Below are 17,056 nucleotides of genomic sequence, written 5' to 3'. Positions count from 1 at the left end.
AATTATTGAAATATTGCATTTATTTACCGTAAACTTACCTCGGTACAAAATTTGACCAAATCTATCAACTTAGTCTTCAACCTTTTTCTTTCCTCGGTCTAACCCTGAATTTTGTTCTTCTTGATCTGTAATAGCAAATTTAGTTTATTTAATACTCACATTTATCAAAACAGCCCTTGACTCGAACTTTGGAAATATTACAATTTTACCCCTAAACTTTTGCATATTTACACTTTTTCCCCAAAGCTCAGAAATTAAAATTCATCCCATATTCTTATGTTTTATAACATTTTGAACATTTTTCCCTTCTATGGAAACATCAAATTCCCATTCTAACACTTATTTGTGAACATTAGGTATTTTTACCGATTATGTCGTTTTACTTGTTTTCACTAAAAATCGCTTAGCAAAAGTTGTTTAACATAATTTAAGACTTCATATTATAGCATAAAACATCAAAATACACACATTTCACCTATGGGTATTTTTCCAAATATAAACCCTAGGTTAAATTATTGCTAAAATAAGCTAAATCAAGATACCGGGGCTTCAAAAACGTAAAGAACATTAAAAAACGGGGCTTGGAATCACTTACTATGGAGTTTAGAAGCTTTAAAACCCTAACTATGGCTTCTCCCCTTGCTAATTTCGGCCAAATGAAGAAGATGAGCACAATTTACCATCTTTTTCCCTTTTAATTCATTTTAATTACTAAATTACCAAAATGCCCCTAACTTAAAATTTTCCTATTTCACTTATCTCATGTCCATTTTTGTCCATAAATTAACCAATGGTCTAATTACCATATAAATACCTCCAATTTAAAATTTCATAACAATTGGACACCTCTAACATGTAGAACTCAACTTTTGCACTTTTTACAAGTTAGTCCTTCTGAATTAATTGAGTGCCCAAACGTCGAAATTTTTGAATGAAATTTTCACGAAATCATTCCGTGAAATTGTAGGCCATAAAAATATAGTAAAAATAAATTTTTTCTCATCGGATTTGTGGTCCCAAAACCACTGTTTCGACTATGCCAAAATCGGGATGTTACAGTACTCCTTTAGCAAATTGGACCTACAACAGTGTCTTTCCCTCCATGCTTCCTTTCCTTTTCATTCTCACCATACATTGATGGGTCGAATTAGAAATCACCATGTAATTACCAGAAGGAAAAGTACCCACATTAATTTGTTCAAGTAAGCTTAATCTAACCACAAAATCTTAATCATCAAGTGGTATTACCTCAATGGTTGCCTTACCGATCCACTCGCCAAGTTGGAGTTCCACTCCTTTTGCTAAATTAGATATTGAGACACTTTTCGAGTTCACCTTCTTGATTCGACACAAATATTTCTCAATCTTGAGACCAAGTTCCCTTACCATCTTTTCGGACATGAATAAATCAGACGCACTAGTATCGACAAGTGCACTCAATCCTCTACCAGCCATAGTAATGTCCACAAACATCAACTCATTACTCACTTTGTCTTTGACACCACCTAATATTGCATTCAGATTTTCGGTGTCTTGCTCAGCCTCCTTGTGCGCCTCCATGGCATTGAAGGTAACCTTTTTTGGATAGTCCTTCATCCTGTGTAGGCCTTGACAAAGAAAGCACCTCAATGGCCCATTTTTCTCCCATGGCTTGTCTTGCTTAACTTTTGGGCCTTTGCCATTGTTTTTTACTTTGTCTTTGTCTCCCCCACCATTTCCCTTGGGTTTGAATTTGGGCTTGGAAGACTCATGATTATCGGACTTTCTTCCCCCAAACTCGTAAAAATTTTCTACCTCAGCCATGGTTGCGGTAAGTTTAGTGATGCCTTAGCGACACAACTCTTACTTTGGCCACATTTTTAGTTCATCCTCGAACCAATAGAATGCTTCCTTCTTATTCAAGTTTGAGATCTGAAGTATAAAATCACTGAACTCTTGAACATAATCTCGAATAGTGCCTTATTGTGTAAGCCGACGCAACTTGGCCCGAGCCTCTTTCTCGGCATGCTGTGGATAAAACTGCTTCTTCAACTTTTCTTGGAACTCCTCCCATATTCCAATAGTCATTCCTCCATATTTCTCATCCATGGACCTATATCGCCACCATAAGAGAGCAATATCAGTAAAATAAATCGAAGCAATTTTTACCTTAGTGGCATCATATTCGATGCTTATCGCTTGAAAGTATTTCTCCAATTCCCATAGGAAGTTGTCCACTTCTCTCACGAACCTAGCCCTCTTAAACTTCTTTGGTTTTGGAACATCCATCTTGCGTTGCTTTGGTCTCGAAGTTAGCATCCCACTTTCCAAGACAACCTTGTAGATAGTGAGCTCCCCCTTAAGTTCAAAAATTTCCTCCTTCAAGGCCATCCCCATAGCCTTAAGAGCATCGTCTCTTACCGTCAGCTTGTCTGAAGTGGATCTGAGAGTCTCCCACACAAAGGCTTTAAAATCCTCCCTTATTAAGCTCAAATCCTTGATATGATGCACAGCCATCTCAAGTGTCTCCTACATGTCCCCCACGGACTCTTCGAGATTGACCACTTGATTTTCCAAGCTTGAAAGTAAGTCCCTCGATCGATTAGCCTTCCTAGCCCTTCTATGGGTCTCCATTGGTTCATTATGTTCAATAAATTCTTTCGACATCTTTCTAGCTTAGATACCAATTGTTAGGGATTTAGATTTTTTGCCTTGCAATCCGTGCGACCTTAGGCGATTCCTTTGCAAAAATGCCTAAGTTTGCCTAACTCTAGATAATTGAGGATTCAATACAATTCCTCCAAGGAATCAACACAAAGTGGAAGCAATTCAAAAATGAACAAAAATGAATGAAGAACAAAGCCACAGAAAAGCTAAGAACAAAAGAGAGAAGTTTTTGAGTGAATGCTCTCAAGAATTCTTATTACTCAAGAATAAAGTGATTTACAATGAAGGGAAGAGGCCGCTATTTATAGTTGAGCCTTCCCAAATTCAACAATACAGATCAAAGAACATCAACGACTAAGATTAAAAGCTATCTACAAATTAAATCTCTAATATTACAGAATCATATCTTCTAAGATTTACATATCATATATAAGATTGCATATCTTTGAAGATTACGTTCCATATTTTCCAAGCTTTGTTAATGGACTTTCAATCCCTCCAAACACCGGGCCAGTCCGATTGGGCCAAATGACCTCTCTTGAACTTGATGGATCACACAATTGTGTCATGGTTGCAGGCTCCCATGCGTAACCCATGACACATACACTGACTTAATTTGTTAACACTAAATATAGCTTGTACACCGGTTGTGTACCATCCTAGAAGTCTTGTTAAAATCCAAGAGGATGGGACATGTAAACATCTTCCTTAATCACCCTATTTAAGAAGGCAATGTACTTCATTTGTTTGTCATTGCTAGAGTGAGTATGGCCCTCGCTGTATAGTCTTTAACAACTAGCTATATGTTTCTTTAAATTCACAACCAATTTGTTTAGGAGTATCCTTTTGCCACTAGCCTAACCTTGTAACATGCTATGATGCACACTTATTCAGTTTAAACATCATTTACACCCTACTACTTTCCTTTGTTGGATCTACTCCTTGAGTGTAGTATATTCATTTGTAAGCTTGTAATTTTTTTTGAATAGATTGGTTAATAAAACAATTCATTGATTACATTAATATACTTTGTATAATTATCCTCATGTGATTTTTGCATGCAAAGCAAAATATAAAAAAAATATTGACTTATTGGTTGTCTAATGTTTAAACTAATACTAAGCGATATTGCATGGTCAGATCGTAATATGAAAGGACTAATTTATATTAGTAGGAAAACCTAAACATGACGTTAGTTTAATTGAAAATGAGCAATCTCATTGAAAGACTAATATGTTGTCTATCAAGTCTAATTAGGGAGATATCTTGTCTTAAGAATCGGAGCGGATGACTCCCAAAAGATAGAGAAATAGATGTGACTGATTGGACTGACAGTACATCGGACTAGACCCAAGAAGAATAGATCCGAAATTTATTTATGGATTTATTCACTTGTGATATTCATAGTGTGATATACCAAAATCTTAAGTAGATGACAGACTATGTATGCGTGACTCGTATACTTTGATGTAAATAAAAGGTTGATTTCAAATAGATAAGGAATCAAAAGCTGGTGCTTTGAGTATATGACATCTACAGTATGTAGTGTCATTCACAATAGTAGAATTAATAGCCTGAGACATGGGTAAATGATATCTTCTTATTGGCATTACATGGTTGATGAAAAGTAAACGTCGCCACGGGTCATTCATCTTTGAGATGAATGACTTGATTACTATTTGATAGTAATTGACTTTTCATGAAGAAAAATGTAATGATTACCATGAGGTAAAATAGGATCATATTGGGAAAATGGATTTATCCCAAACAGACTAAGAATATCCTATGAGGGTAACACACTTATGACAAGATCATTGAATGAGCACTAATCGAGTTGCTTTCGTAATGATATGTCATTGGGGAGAGCTCAGTCACGATACTATAGTGGAATGACTTTCGTGACTGAATAAGTTTATAAATTAATAGGCGAAAAGCTAAAACTTAATTATAAATCATTTGAGTCTTAATTGCATATGTTCAATTGGTCCCATCGCTAGCTCGTTGAAACCAAAAATGAATTGTATGTTGAATCAAATGAACAAAAATGGTAGAAATAGAGAAATGAGAAATATTTGGAAATGAATGTGGTGTTTTCCAAAATGAAAATGACATGGAAATGAATTTATGGTTTCCTAATTAAATAAAGTTTGAAAATGGAAATAAATCATTTGGTCATAGTTAACCCATTGAATGTAGAAATATTAAATATATTTTCTCATAGATTCTTTTATGGTAAAGTTGCCATGATTTTAACAGAATTAGAATTGAGTTGAGAAAATTATTTAATTGGGAAATTAATTAATTTAAATTAATTTGAGATGTTTATTTTGGTAAATAGAAAAAAAATTAGGTTGAATCGGATTATAAAGTAGTAGGTTAAAATTTTAAGTACTTATAATTGAACATGATATGGAAGAGGCCCAAAAGCTCCTCATGATTAAGAGAGGAGAAACAAACCCTACTATAATTAACTAGGGTTTTTGCTACCTATACTTCTAGTTAGACTAGGAGTTCTTTTTTTAATTTGAAATAGATTTCTACGATTCAACAAGGGTTTTACTTCTTGTCCCTATAAATAGATGGCACTAGTAGGGATAAATACACAACTTTAATATATTGTTACTCTACCAAAAACTAGTGAGAGTTCATTCTCTAAGATATTTTTACTCTGCTAGTTTTATTGAGAAGAGATTTTTCTTTCATGCTGAAAGTAAAAAAAAAATTTCTAGTTCTGTATTTGATTCAAATCGTTCAAACCTGCACTCAAAATAGCTCCTGGTACAAGAATAACGGAGAATGTCGTTCGGTTATAAGCTAGGAATAACAAGGATCCGTCTAGCAAAAAACACAGGTGCGATTTCGATAAAGGGTTTATTTTTTTAAATATCACAAACCGATTTGGTTTTCAAAATTTTTATTTCTCGTTGTGCAAGAAAATTGTTTTCAAACCGGATGTTTTTTCCAAAATTCTTCCTTTTAGTAGTGGTTGTAAAAACCATGTTCCTTACTTCATTCAAGTTGTCATTTCCTTATTATAGCCTCCCTCTAGTGGTTATTACTTAAAAGCTTCCATAATTGTTGGAGATTCTTGAGTCTTAAGTGTGTCATCCCAACCTATAGTGAAATTGTGACATTGAAAGAGATTTGACAGAAAATAGATTGATTTTTAGTGAAAAATATGATTTCCATTTAACAATAAGATACATATTTATATATGTTACAACTTAACGTAAAAAGAAAGAGACCAAAATAAAATCCCTATAAATTTGCTATATACTTATAACTACACAGGATATTCTCTAACACTCCCCCTAAGTTGGAGCATAAATATCAATCATGCCTAATTTATTACAAATATAATCAAATCAAGCTCCACTAAAAGCTTTTGTAAAGATGTATTCTAAATGTTCTCATTTTAACATGAGTTGTAGATAAGCTTTTGTTGAATCTACTTATAGACAAAATGAGAATTAACTTTGATGTGTTTGGTTCGTTCATGGAATATAAGATTAGAAGACATGTGAAGAATAGCTTGGTTATCACACCATAACTTGGCTGGCAACGATGTCTTGAAACCCATTTCTCTTAGTAGTTGATGCAACCATATGACTTCACCCACAAATTGTGCCATAACTCTAGATTCTTACTCTACACTCGATCAGATACTACATTTTGCTTCTTACTTTTCCAAGAACTTAGATTTCCTTATACAAAAACACAATATGATAGTAGATCTCCTATCATTCTTAGACCTTGCCCAAATTTTCATATGAGAAGCATTCAATGTTAGCATGCCCATAGTTCTTATATAAAAGACCGTGTCTAATAGACCCCTTTAAATAACCAAGAATTCCTTCCAAAGTTGCCCAATGTTTCACCATTGGTGAGGATATTAATTGACTTACAATGCTAACAAAATATTCAACTTTCCAACTAACCTTCTATACCTCTTAAGATCTTTAAATAAATCACCATCTTTCTTCATAAATTGTAGATTAAGCTTTATAGGCGTGCTACATGGCTTACACCACAATTTTCCAGTTTTTGTTGATAAGAGTATATTTCCTTTGAGATAATAAAATACATTTCTTACTTCTAGTGACTTCAATACCCAAAAAAATTATTCAAATTTCCCAAGTATTTTGGTTGAAATTTATTATGAGTAAAAGATCGCAAAGACAAAATGCCAGCCTCATCACTCACTGTAATAAAAATATCATCAATATACACTACTAGCAAAATATACTTTCTTTTGAGTGTTTGTAGAACACCGAGTGATCATAACTACTTTTCTTTAGTCCAATTTGGCAATAGATTGTGGCGGTGTTAGATGAAATGTTACGGTCAATGTTGGCTATGTTTTCATGCCCTTTAGGATTAATGATCACAATTTTGCAAAGATTATGGTGTTCAAGATTGCACTTGAATCATTCTCCAATTTTGTTTAAAGGGAGAGGAACATTTTGATTATTGAGTCGGATTTTTTTTCAACGACTTACTTGGTGTACAAATGTGAAGTCTCGACCCTAGACATATTGGGATATTTGCTCAAAGATCAATTCACTCAAACAGGAAATAGTCTTTAGAAATATCTTACATGAAGCCAACGAGGTCATTGGTTCCTTAGCAAAAGCAAGGTGTTCCGGACAAGAGATGTCTTAGCTTAATAGTTTTTCTTATACATTTTCAAAAAAGAAAAAAGAAAAAAGAAATTAAGGTCAAGAGAAACTAATGAAACCCTCGGAAGCATACACAAACTATTATCTAATTTCCTTCTTGAGTTGTGGATTATTTGTGATATCTAAGTTTCAGTGTTTTGCCTTTGGTGTTTCTCTTTTTCTTTTTCTTTTTTATTTGATTTGATTGTAACTCAGTAAGATCATTTTACTAGGTGATGCATTATTTTGTTGAAGTCTTATCCTTTGGAGTTTGCTTTGTTGCTTTGTTTTGTTCAAATCTTCATGCTCCTTTAGATTTTTATTAAAAAAAAAACAACTTTTAACAACAAAAAAATTTATTCAAAGATTTTCTCTCTAGTTTAAACTCAGAAAAATTTCCAACTTTGATCTATCTCACATCGAAATTTTGCTTGAATCTTTAAAAGAATAAAGTTCTGAAAAAAATCAAAGCTATCAATTAAAATATCTAAAAAGTAATTATAAATTTAAAGACTCACCCTCCCAAACTTAAATGTAGGGATGAAGTTGAAATCGGATAAATTGAGGTCATTTTATTGATCCCCAAATGCCTTTCTTTGTCTTTCTCTCTCCTTGGCCTTCTATATCCCCAACCAAAAGGAAATTCAAGACTTCATGGCTTGCACAATTATAACCTACTCTTGCGTAAAGATGGTTATTAAAGTAGGGTAGAAAATGCTAAAGCCACTAGTTTCATGTCTGCATTTCAGTTCAAATACTACAAACTAAGATCATTTAAAAACAATAACATGGCTCAAACAATGCATTGCAGGGCGCTCAAGATGCGGGAATTAAAAAAAAAAGAAAAGAAAAGATTGATATATATGGCTAACTTACACTTTCTAAAATCTACTAATTCATTCGACTTAAGAAGATTAGATATGTCAACTTCTGTAAGAATATACATGTAAGCTTTCTCAATTTGGTGGCTCTAAAAAATACTCCATAATTTACAAAATCGACCTGTTTCTAGATATGCTTCAAGGATGACAACAGGCTTCAGGAACTTCGATTAGGCATTGAAGATAGCGATCAGGTAGGGGGTTTCTAGTTCAGTTCTCCACAGCCACATGTCGGATGGTGGCTTTTTGTTGTCTCCAATGCAATGCTTGAAGCTGCTTATCAGAGAAACCTTGAAAATAATGTACAATGTTTCCTCCTTCAATGTTATCCGAAGATATGGTTTTTCTTACACTCCTGGTTGATAGATCTATTAGTGGTGCCAGAAGGGCTGGGAGGACGAGTATTTGGGCCTGAGGATGAGGGAGACAAACCAGGAGGAACTTCAAGGGTTGAATGAGGTGAATAACGTGGGGCCACTGTTAACTCGGAATGCTTGTAATGAGATCGTTGTGCAGTCTCACTGGAGAAAAAGAATAATGCATGAAGCTGAAGTGGACAGTCAAGAAAAAGGAAGTATTCGATTGAATTCAGCAGTTACAATATGCAAAATGAAAGAAAAAAGTATTAAGCTCGACGGCAAGGAAAAATGTAACTCTTACAAGTCAGGAGTCACAGTTTTTGCACTTTGCAAGCCTTGTTGCATGGGCGATTGAGCCAGTTTAAATTCAGATCGCTCTCCTGGACTAAGAGGTGCATCCTACATAAATTAAACTAATTATTAAATAAACTATCATAAGCCAATGGAAACAACAGGGTAAGCATAGTTATTTACCATGCCTTTTGTCCCATTAAAGGATGAGGAGCTCGATGAGGTACCCGACTGTAGTGAGCTTTTGACAAATCGGTGCTCTAGTAGCACACTTGCAGATGGTCTCTCTGCAGGATTTCTTTGGAAACAGCATCGCAGGAAATCCCTCCCCTCAGGTGATAATGTTTCAGGTATGGGAGGGGTATCCCGCATCACTTTGAACATAGCGGCAGCCTGCATTAAAGAAGAGAACATGAAGAAGTTGGCAATGTCTCTTATTTAAAAACAAACGAGACCAAGTTATTGAACTTGTCCTTCCTTGCACATAATTACGGAACATTTAATTTTTAATGATTGCAGGGCAGAGAATATATGATCATTAGCATTATGAGAAGCACATAACCAACTTTCGTTTTCCTCATCTCATGCAACAATGGGAAGTTAGAATGGTCAAAATTTCTCCAATGCTCAGCTAATTTATTAAGTGAATTAAGATACATAATGTGCTTACCCCTTCATACTCACTCCATGGTGCTTTACCAGTGAACATTTCAATAATTGTACATCCCAAACTCCAAGTATCAACAGCTAGAGCAAGCTCAGAACTATTATCTTTCTGCATCACTGCTTGCATGAGCTGCAGGGAAACGAATGATGTCAGTATGTTAAAATACAGATATCATTTGATGATACAATTACGAGATGGTACCTCTGGAGCCATCCAGTAAGGGCTTCCCTTCAAAGATAGATCAGCTCTTTGTCCACTAAGCTGTGCAACGGAATGGATACAGAATTATTCAAGCAGAATCAGAAAAAATAATAGCTAACGAAAGACCTTGAATCAAGATGACTTGGAGTAACAGTAAGTGATGAGAGGCAAATTGTGATGATGATGACAACAACATCTGCCACACCAAGCTAATCAACTCTAGTTTTCACACATAGATTTAATCTGTCTTCTTCATTTGTGCTTATGTCCATTTATATTAATCACTTCTTTTATGCTTAACTAAAATGTCCAATAAAGGACTGCAATTGGGAGGATGAATTGCAAAGAATCTTTTCCCTTAAATTATTTATTTTTGTGTGACATCAGCTGATAAAAGATCCTTTGGCTACTAATTTACATGCCTTATCTGAAGCTACTAATTATTTATTTACATGTACCCAAAGAGAAGGGGAAGATATGAAACTTACATGTTTGGACATCCCAAAGTCAGCAAGCTTGACAACTCCAGATGCATCAACAAGCAAATTAGCCCCTTTAATATCCCTGAATAGAAAAAGTAAACAGCATAGGAAGCCACCAATATTTCATGCTAAAATACGAAAATAGGTTCTGTCCTCTCCTCAAACAACTAGCATTTCCATGCTTAATATTTGAGTTGGACAAAAGCAAGTAGATGTCATTCACTTTTTTTACTCTAATTGGCTGTTTTTAACCCAAAAATCAGGACACTGCTTTGTACCTGTGGATGGTCTTTGTGCTGTGCAGGTAAGCCAACCCACATAGAATATGGCGAGTGAAATTGCGAACAACAGATTCTGTTATGGCGCCACAGTGGTCACGAACATATTTATTAATTGAACCAGGATGAACATACTCCAGATATATATAGAACTTGTCTTCGACCTGCATATGGTAATTTATATTCCTTATTGGAAATTCTTAAGACAAAAGTGGAGCAAGAAGAAGAGATGAAATCCTAACATGCAACTGGAACTTACTATTTCACTACCATAATACTGCACTATATTTGGATGCTTGAGGTGGCTAAGAACCTTGATCTCCTGCAATAAAGAAAGTAGTCATGGCTTAGGAAGACATTCAAAGAAACAAACGGCATTAGGTCATCACCGCTTTTATCCTCCTAGAGTGAATAAATGTAATATTTGCAAAAGAAAAACCTGCTCTAGTTGCTTTATACACTCTGCAGATTTCGGGTCGTCTGGAAATATGTCAACTTCCTTCATTGCACATAAAGCTCCAGTTTCTCTGTCAGAAACAAGAATCTCTTTTAGTGTTCTGATAGCTAGTGCAATGGATGGCAAAGATACATAGAACTTGTATACCTGTTACTGGCAACATAAACACTTCCAAATGTCCCACGCCCAATAAGCTTGCCCTTTTGCCATCGACAATTCATTGGCAATGACTCTGGCTTATTAGCAACTTGTGGAATGGAAGCTGGTGGGGAAGCCACGGTTGCTCCTGGAGGAAGAGGTAATGGATGCACAGAGATAGGGCCATTACTTTCAGAACGCAACGATGAGATCTCAATACTCTCAAGTGACAACCTCTGATGTATTGGAGAAGGAGGTCCACTTTGGCTTCTATTCTTTCGATGAGGACTTCTATTTGGACTGTGCAGCGGAGTGTTATCAGTGGTATATGCATTGTAATCATGGAATGCTCGGGGAGGAAGCCCGGCAACATCTAATGCATTCATCTCTGGTGCAGACCAGATTTGATTGTCTGTAGGAACCATGAAATGCGGAAACACATCGGTGGCACTCATTTTTTGTAGGGTGGCTACAGGACTTCCAAACTGACTCGTTGGAGTACTGCTTATAGGAAAATGCACCATAAACTCATCATGGGAATTATCACCTTTATTCACTTCCTGTTGCAACACCCTAGAGGATGATACTGTTTCAACATTCTTTGTCGCCTTCCTCGAGTCACAACAAGCAAACACGCTGTAATAGGATAAATTAGAAAACTCTAAATTTCTTGAAAACCAGTCAAACAAGTTATCAGAAGTGCCTACAATGACTATAAATATAAAACCTAAATGAAGTACAAAACTAAATTTCAGATTGAACATCTAGATTATCAATTAAGTAGTGTTGCACTTATGAATAAATCATCCTTTAGCTCATAATTTGTTTCTAACATTTAGATTATGAATCACATAGCATTGCAATTATGAAGATATCATTCGTTTCTAAAATATTCACAGAAAGAAACTAAAGACATGCAAATGATTTCGAAAATGAGAAACTATTAAGAAATTATATATATTGTTTTCAATGTATTTGAAAAATAAATTCTAACGGCATCTATTAATGCAGGAGCAGGGCCAGGCCAAGAACTTTCTAAGTAAATATTAATTTCAAAAAAAAAACAAATAAAAGACTACCTTGAAACCAAAAAAATAGATTCATCTGCTTTTTCTGAATCTCTATCCTCTAAACCTTTACTATGTCCAACTTCCTTGGGCGACGGAAACCGTTGCTCCCCGTCTCCTTCAGGAAGCGGAAGCGGAAGCGGCAATGGCACCGCCAACGCCGACGACGTTGTCTTCGAAGCCGGAGAAGTTGACAATGACGGAGTATCGCAACCAGCGGACAGCGGCGACGCCTGCGGGTCCTCCTTCTTTGGAGGTTCCTGTTCGGGGAGACGCTTAGGCTCCTTTTGCCTTCGCAGCCTAGCTCCCGAAATGCGAAGCCCCAAGTAATGGTAACGGGATTTAGGACGTTGATTCTGGTTACGCTGATTACTATTAATATTATCTTCAAAATGTTTCCTGGAAGAAGATCCGGAGGAGGCGGAGCTGCTGCTGGAAGAACAAGAAGAAGAAAACGAAATGTTCTGAAGCCAACGCATGGCTAGAAATCATTCTGAAAAGAAAGAAATGATCAAATTTGAAATGAAAGAAAATTGGAGAAGAAAAGGAGAGGAAAACCTATGTTCCATTAACAACAACACCAACAACAAAAAGGGAAGTAAAAATGAGGGGGTAACAACGTACAATGATGGTCCAAAAGGATTGGATGGCAATGGGCAATGGAGTTTTTGGTTTGGAAATTATGGAGAAATCGGTTTTTGTCTGCAACATTACGCGGTTTATAACAGAAACCCCCTTTTTAAAAAAAAATAGGTTAATAAAGTATCTTTTCTTTTTTTCTGCCCCTAGCTGATTTATTTAGCATTTGCTCATCACATTTAAAAAAAAAAAAAAAATTAATAATCTTTAAATTTACAATTTTTCCTTTTAAAAAAATATATTTAGCGAAAGTAATTTTGACTTTGAAACACTTTCAAAATTCGTTATTATTGTTAATAAAAATTTTAACAATATTATTAATATTATAATATTTTTATCTTTTATTATTTTTACATGAAATATTTGAATAAAAAAACTAAAAATATAATGACTAACAATTCAACTTAAACCTAAAAAAATTAAATATAAACATTTTAATATTTCACCTATAACTCAATTATTAAATTTTTTATAAATATAATTTTATTATCATGTTTTTTCTTTCACACATAGAGTCAACATGACAAAATTTATTGTATATTATATATATATAATATATACTTATTTTAAATATTTTATTGAATTGGTGCTATGAGTCAATCGAGTATTAATTCAGTTATAAAATAATTAAAATGTATACTTATATACAAACTGTTATATTTTTATGAGAATATTTTTATTTTTTATATAATAAATCAATAAAATTAATCATAATGAAATAATTACCAGACATTATAAATAATTAATCGTATCATTGTAACTAAAGTATAATTAATTTTTATTTTTATTTTTTAATAAATATATTTATTACATAATTTTTAAAAAAATTATTTACTTTATGACGGGATTTATTTGTTGAGGTGGGATTTTGTTATTCTGTGATAAGAGGGTTTGGTTGTCGAATTAATTAAAGTCGGGAGGGTTTGGTTCTGTCCACAGAAAGGTTTTTGTGGTTTTAGTTCAGATCAATCTTTATAACAAATAACCAAAAGAAAAAAAAATCATTAGTTTGTATTATCCAAAAGAGAAAAAGGTTGGTATAGTTATTGAAAAGGATATACTATATTCACGGTTGTCTTGGGCAAACCTGAAAACTCACTTTGTTATTTAAACTAATAATTTTTAATTTCTTATTATTAACTCGAAATAAAAATGTTGTTATTATTATTGAATATATATCGACCTCAATTCAAAAAAAAATTGTTCACGGTTGGCTCATTTGTTAGATAGGTTTATATATAGGATCATCATCGTGAATACCATCGATATATGAAATAGAGTTTTTTATTTATTTCAAATATACTAGTTTAGATGTTTATTTAATAAACTAATCGATGTATTGAATTTGTTATATCAAACTTTATTTAATAATATGTTTTGAAATAATAAATTAAAATATTTTTGAATAAAAGTTAAAATTAAATAAAATTAGTAAAATAATTTTTCAAATGAAGTCTAAGAGATAAAATTTTGAACCTATCTTAGAAAACTTTTGAATTAACTTTTAAATTAAGTTAAAATAATTTCAATCAAGTTAGAAATTTTCAATCAAAATTAAATTGTTTTTAAAACAAGTCAGTATAGCTGTAAGCCAAAAAGTACCAATACTTTTTGGTTAAGTATCGATAGTTTCCAAAATATTGATCCCCTTTCAAAAATCGGTACCAAATTGACATTTTGTTTTTCAATCAATTCAGCTAAGTATCGATACTTTTCATATGGTATCAATAAAAGTCCACTAGTATCTGTAACATCCCAAAAATAGGGGGTTAGTAGAATCAAGGTTGGAAATTGAGAGAGAGTGGCTATGCCCTAATTTTTTGAGATTATCTATGCATTTTTAGGAAATAAATGATGTATTGGTTTGTTGGTTGAATGTTAGTGAAATGTTCCTTGAAACCCAAGTTCAAGTCCATTCTCTCTCACCATTTTTATTATTTTGCCTTAAACCCTAGTATGTGACATGCCTTGTTTTTTTTAAATAAATATTTCAAAATTATATTAAGAATGAGTCATTGGTTTGATGGTTTAACATTAATGAATTTATTCTTGAGGTCTTAACTTCAATTCCTTTCTGATATAAATAATTTAATTTTTTGACAAAAACCCCTTATTTTAATGTGTGGGCTACCCAAGCCTAGTTAACCTAAGTATAAATATTAAAATTTCACTAATAACCAACCTTTAATCCTCCTCTTTATTTCCATAGTCGTTCCTCTCCTTCTCTTTGATTTTAATTTTTTTTCCTTTCCTCCATTGTTATCGTCGCCTACACCTAGTTATACCATTTTTTTTCCTTTTTGCTACAAAATTTGTTAACATATTCTCCACCCTATTGCTATCATTTTTCCTCATTAAAATCAACCCCAAATCTAAAATCTTGAACTCCAAGATCGATCCCGAACATTGCCAAGAAAGTCTCATTGTCGTTTCTCTCGACTAGCTTGGGTAAGGTTTCTTTTCTCTTCAATTTCTTGATTAATTTTTTTCAATTAAAAACCTAAATTTCCAAATCATGAATTTAGGGGATTTTAAATGATTTCAAAGACATTTTTCTAGATTTTAATGAGATCTCAAACCGTTTTAAATTTCAGCCCCAATTTGGCCACCATGGGTGGTGGTGTGTGCGCATATGTGTAGAAATGAGGGTTGTTTTGTTTCTTGGTTCTTACATATATTTCCAGCCTTAATTTGAGCTCTTGAACCCTCCTAATCAGCCTTTAAACCCATTTCAATTAGGGAAAAATGTTCTTGATCGATTGGTCATTCAGAACCTACAAATCGTGAAGCGTAAATGCAATTAAGAGTAACTAGTTTGTTATTTCGACATAGTTGTTGGGTAATGGTTATGGATTGATTAAATGAAGGAATTTAATCATTAATTAGCTACTTATTTTCCAGTATATTATTGAATTAGGTGTTGACCCAAACGCCCCAAATCATCCGTAAAGGTGAAGAACGACTGTATGTATGGTTCGCATCGATATAGTGTAAGGAATCTAACTAGTTTGGATTCATAAAATAGTTATAATTTCAAAAATTGGTTTGAAATCATTAGTGGGTATTTGGGGGCTGGTTTAATGGTAAATTTATTGAATTTATACTAAATTTTGGTTTAAGTTTGTTTAAGGAATTATTAAAGAAAATTGGAAGATTCGCTAGTGTGCTGTGAGGAAGCGAAAAATAAGGTGTGGGTCTAAAACTCATAAAATTGTTTGAAAATGTTAAATATATTGTTATATTTGATAAATTATCTTTTTAATTGGATTGGCTTAATAGCCAAATTATTGATTTTGTGAGTGGTCGAACTAGGTATGTTTCGAGCCTTAAAAGATTGACATGTTGGCAAAATTGCTAGTTTGATAGTATGAATATTAGAATGAGTTTGTAATTGCATATTTGAGTTATGAGATATGAGAATTTTTGGCTGAATGATATAATGTGTTGACATATTAAGCTTATGTATGATTTAAACGTATGAGATATTTTTTATATTGTGTATTGAAAAGGGTGTTATTTATACACAATGAAAATTTGTGAAGTATGTGAAATTGAACGATATTGATTGATACCAACACAATGGTAATTTGAAATATTGGAACACAGTTTCTATTTACTGAAAGTATGTGATTATTGAAGACATGCTGAGCATGTTGAATGAATGTGAAAATTATTTAGATATCATTATGTATGAGATTGTGTGACATATTGCATATGAATTGGGTTGAGATTTTGTGGTTGGAGGAGGAATTCTGTGGAGTACTGACGACATATTAAGTTCGCATTATTCAAAGTCAGTGCACTGCACCTGGAGTACCGAGGGGAATGGCAATTTATCGCACTTTTACTGACAGCTTGTCTGCATTTTTACTGGTATAATTTTCTACATATTGTTATTGGTGGTTTTAACCATAACGGGCTTAAGCCCATAATTTTTTGGAGTTCGGATGACGGGTTTTGGGGAACTCGTGGTGTGTAGCGGATGGTATGGGTAGAAAACTTTTTGCATTGCATCATGCTCACAACATATTCGAATGTTATTGATTTATGATATGTGTTGTATCGTGTTGCATTGAATGGTATCGAAATTGATAATTGTTACTCGAATGAAGGATAACTCATGCTCATAGACTGTTTGACATCGATATTGATAATGCTTATGTAATGATATGAAATTCCTATGATGATTCTATTTTCTTCTATTAAAGCTAATCTGTTTCATTGTATTCGATATTTATGTTTGTTTAAATAATTGTTTGACTCACACTGAGCTTTTCATAAGCTCACCCCTA

At 33.5% G+C, this 17,056-nt stretch overlaps 1 protein-coding gene across 2 annotated transcripts; it reads right to left on the bottom strand.

Moving 5' to 3' along the window:
* Positions 1-8,166: 8,166 nt before the first annotated feature.
* On the bottom strand, positions 8,167-12,840 carry LOC107945299 (mitogen-activated protein kinase kinase kinase 5). Of its 2 annotated transcripts, none has more exons than XM_041108502.1 (12): positions 12,750-12,840; positions 12,138-12,618; positions 11,068-11,694; positions 10,903-10,990; positions 10,723-10,785; positions 10,464-10,627; positions 10,192-10,267; positions 9,704-9,763; positions 9,506-9,631; positions 9,019-9,228; positions 8,846-8,943; positions 8,167-8,732 (listed from the first exon to the last, which is right to left on the bottom strand). In XM_041108502.1, the coding sequence occupies exons 2-12, from the start codon at positions 12,602-12,604 to the stop codon at positions 8,666-8,668; spliced, it is 2,046 nt and encodes a 681-aa protein (XP_040964436.1). In that variant the 5' UTR covers positions 12,605-12,618; positions 12,750-12,840; the 3' UTR covers positions 8,167-8,665. The 2 variants fall into 2 exon arrangements, with proteins under 2 accessions (XP_040964436.1, XP_016734746.1); XM_016879257.2 differs by having other exon boundaries at positions 8,167-8,706; positions 12,750-12,837.
* Positions 12,841-17,056: the final 4,216 nt, after the last annotated feature.

Source organism: Gossypium hirsutum, chromosome D12, assembly GCF_007990345.1.
Source record: "Gossypium hirsutum isolate 1008001.06 chromosome D12, Gossypium_hirsutum_v2.1, whole genome shotgun sequence".
Taxonomy (NCBI): domain Eukaryota; kingdom Viridiplantae; phylum Streptophyta; class Magnoliopsida; order Malvales; family Malvaceae; genus Gossypium; species Gossypium hirsutum.
Note: the sequence above shows the minus strand (reverse complement) of the source record. Positions and strands in the feature narration are given on the sequence as shown.

Excerpts from the sequence above, each read along its gene's own strand:
- LOC107945299 (XM_016879257.2), bottom strand. The coding sequence starts at position 12,604 with ATGCGTTGGCTTCAGAACATTTCGTTTTCTTCTTCTTGTTCTTCCAGC. Across the intron at positions 11,695-12,137 it reads TCTATTTTTTTGGTTTCAAG|CGTGTTTGCTTGTTGTGACT; the intron begins GTAGTCTTTTAT and ends ATCCTATTACAG. Across the intron at positions 10,786-10,902 it reads GTATAAAGCAACTAGAGCAG|GAGATCAAGGTTCTTAGCCA; the intron begins GTTTTTCTTTTG and ends TCTTTATTGCAG.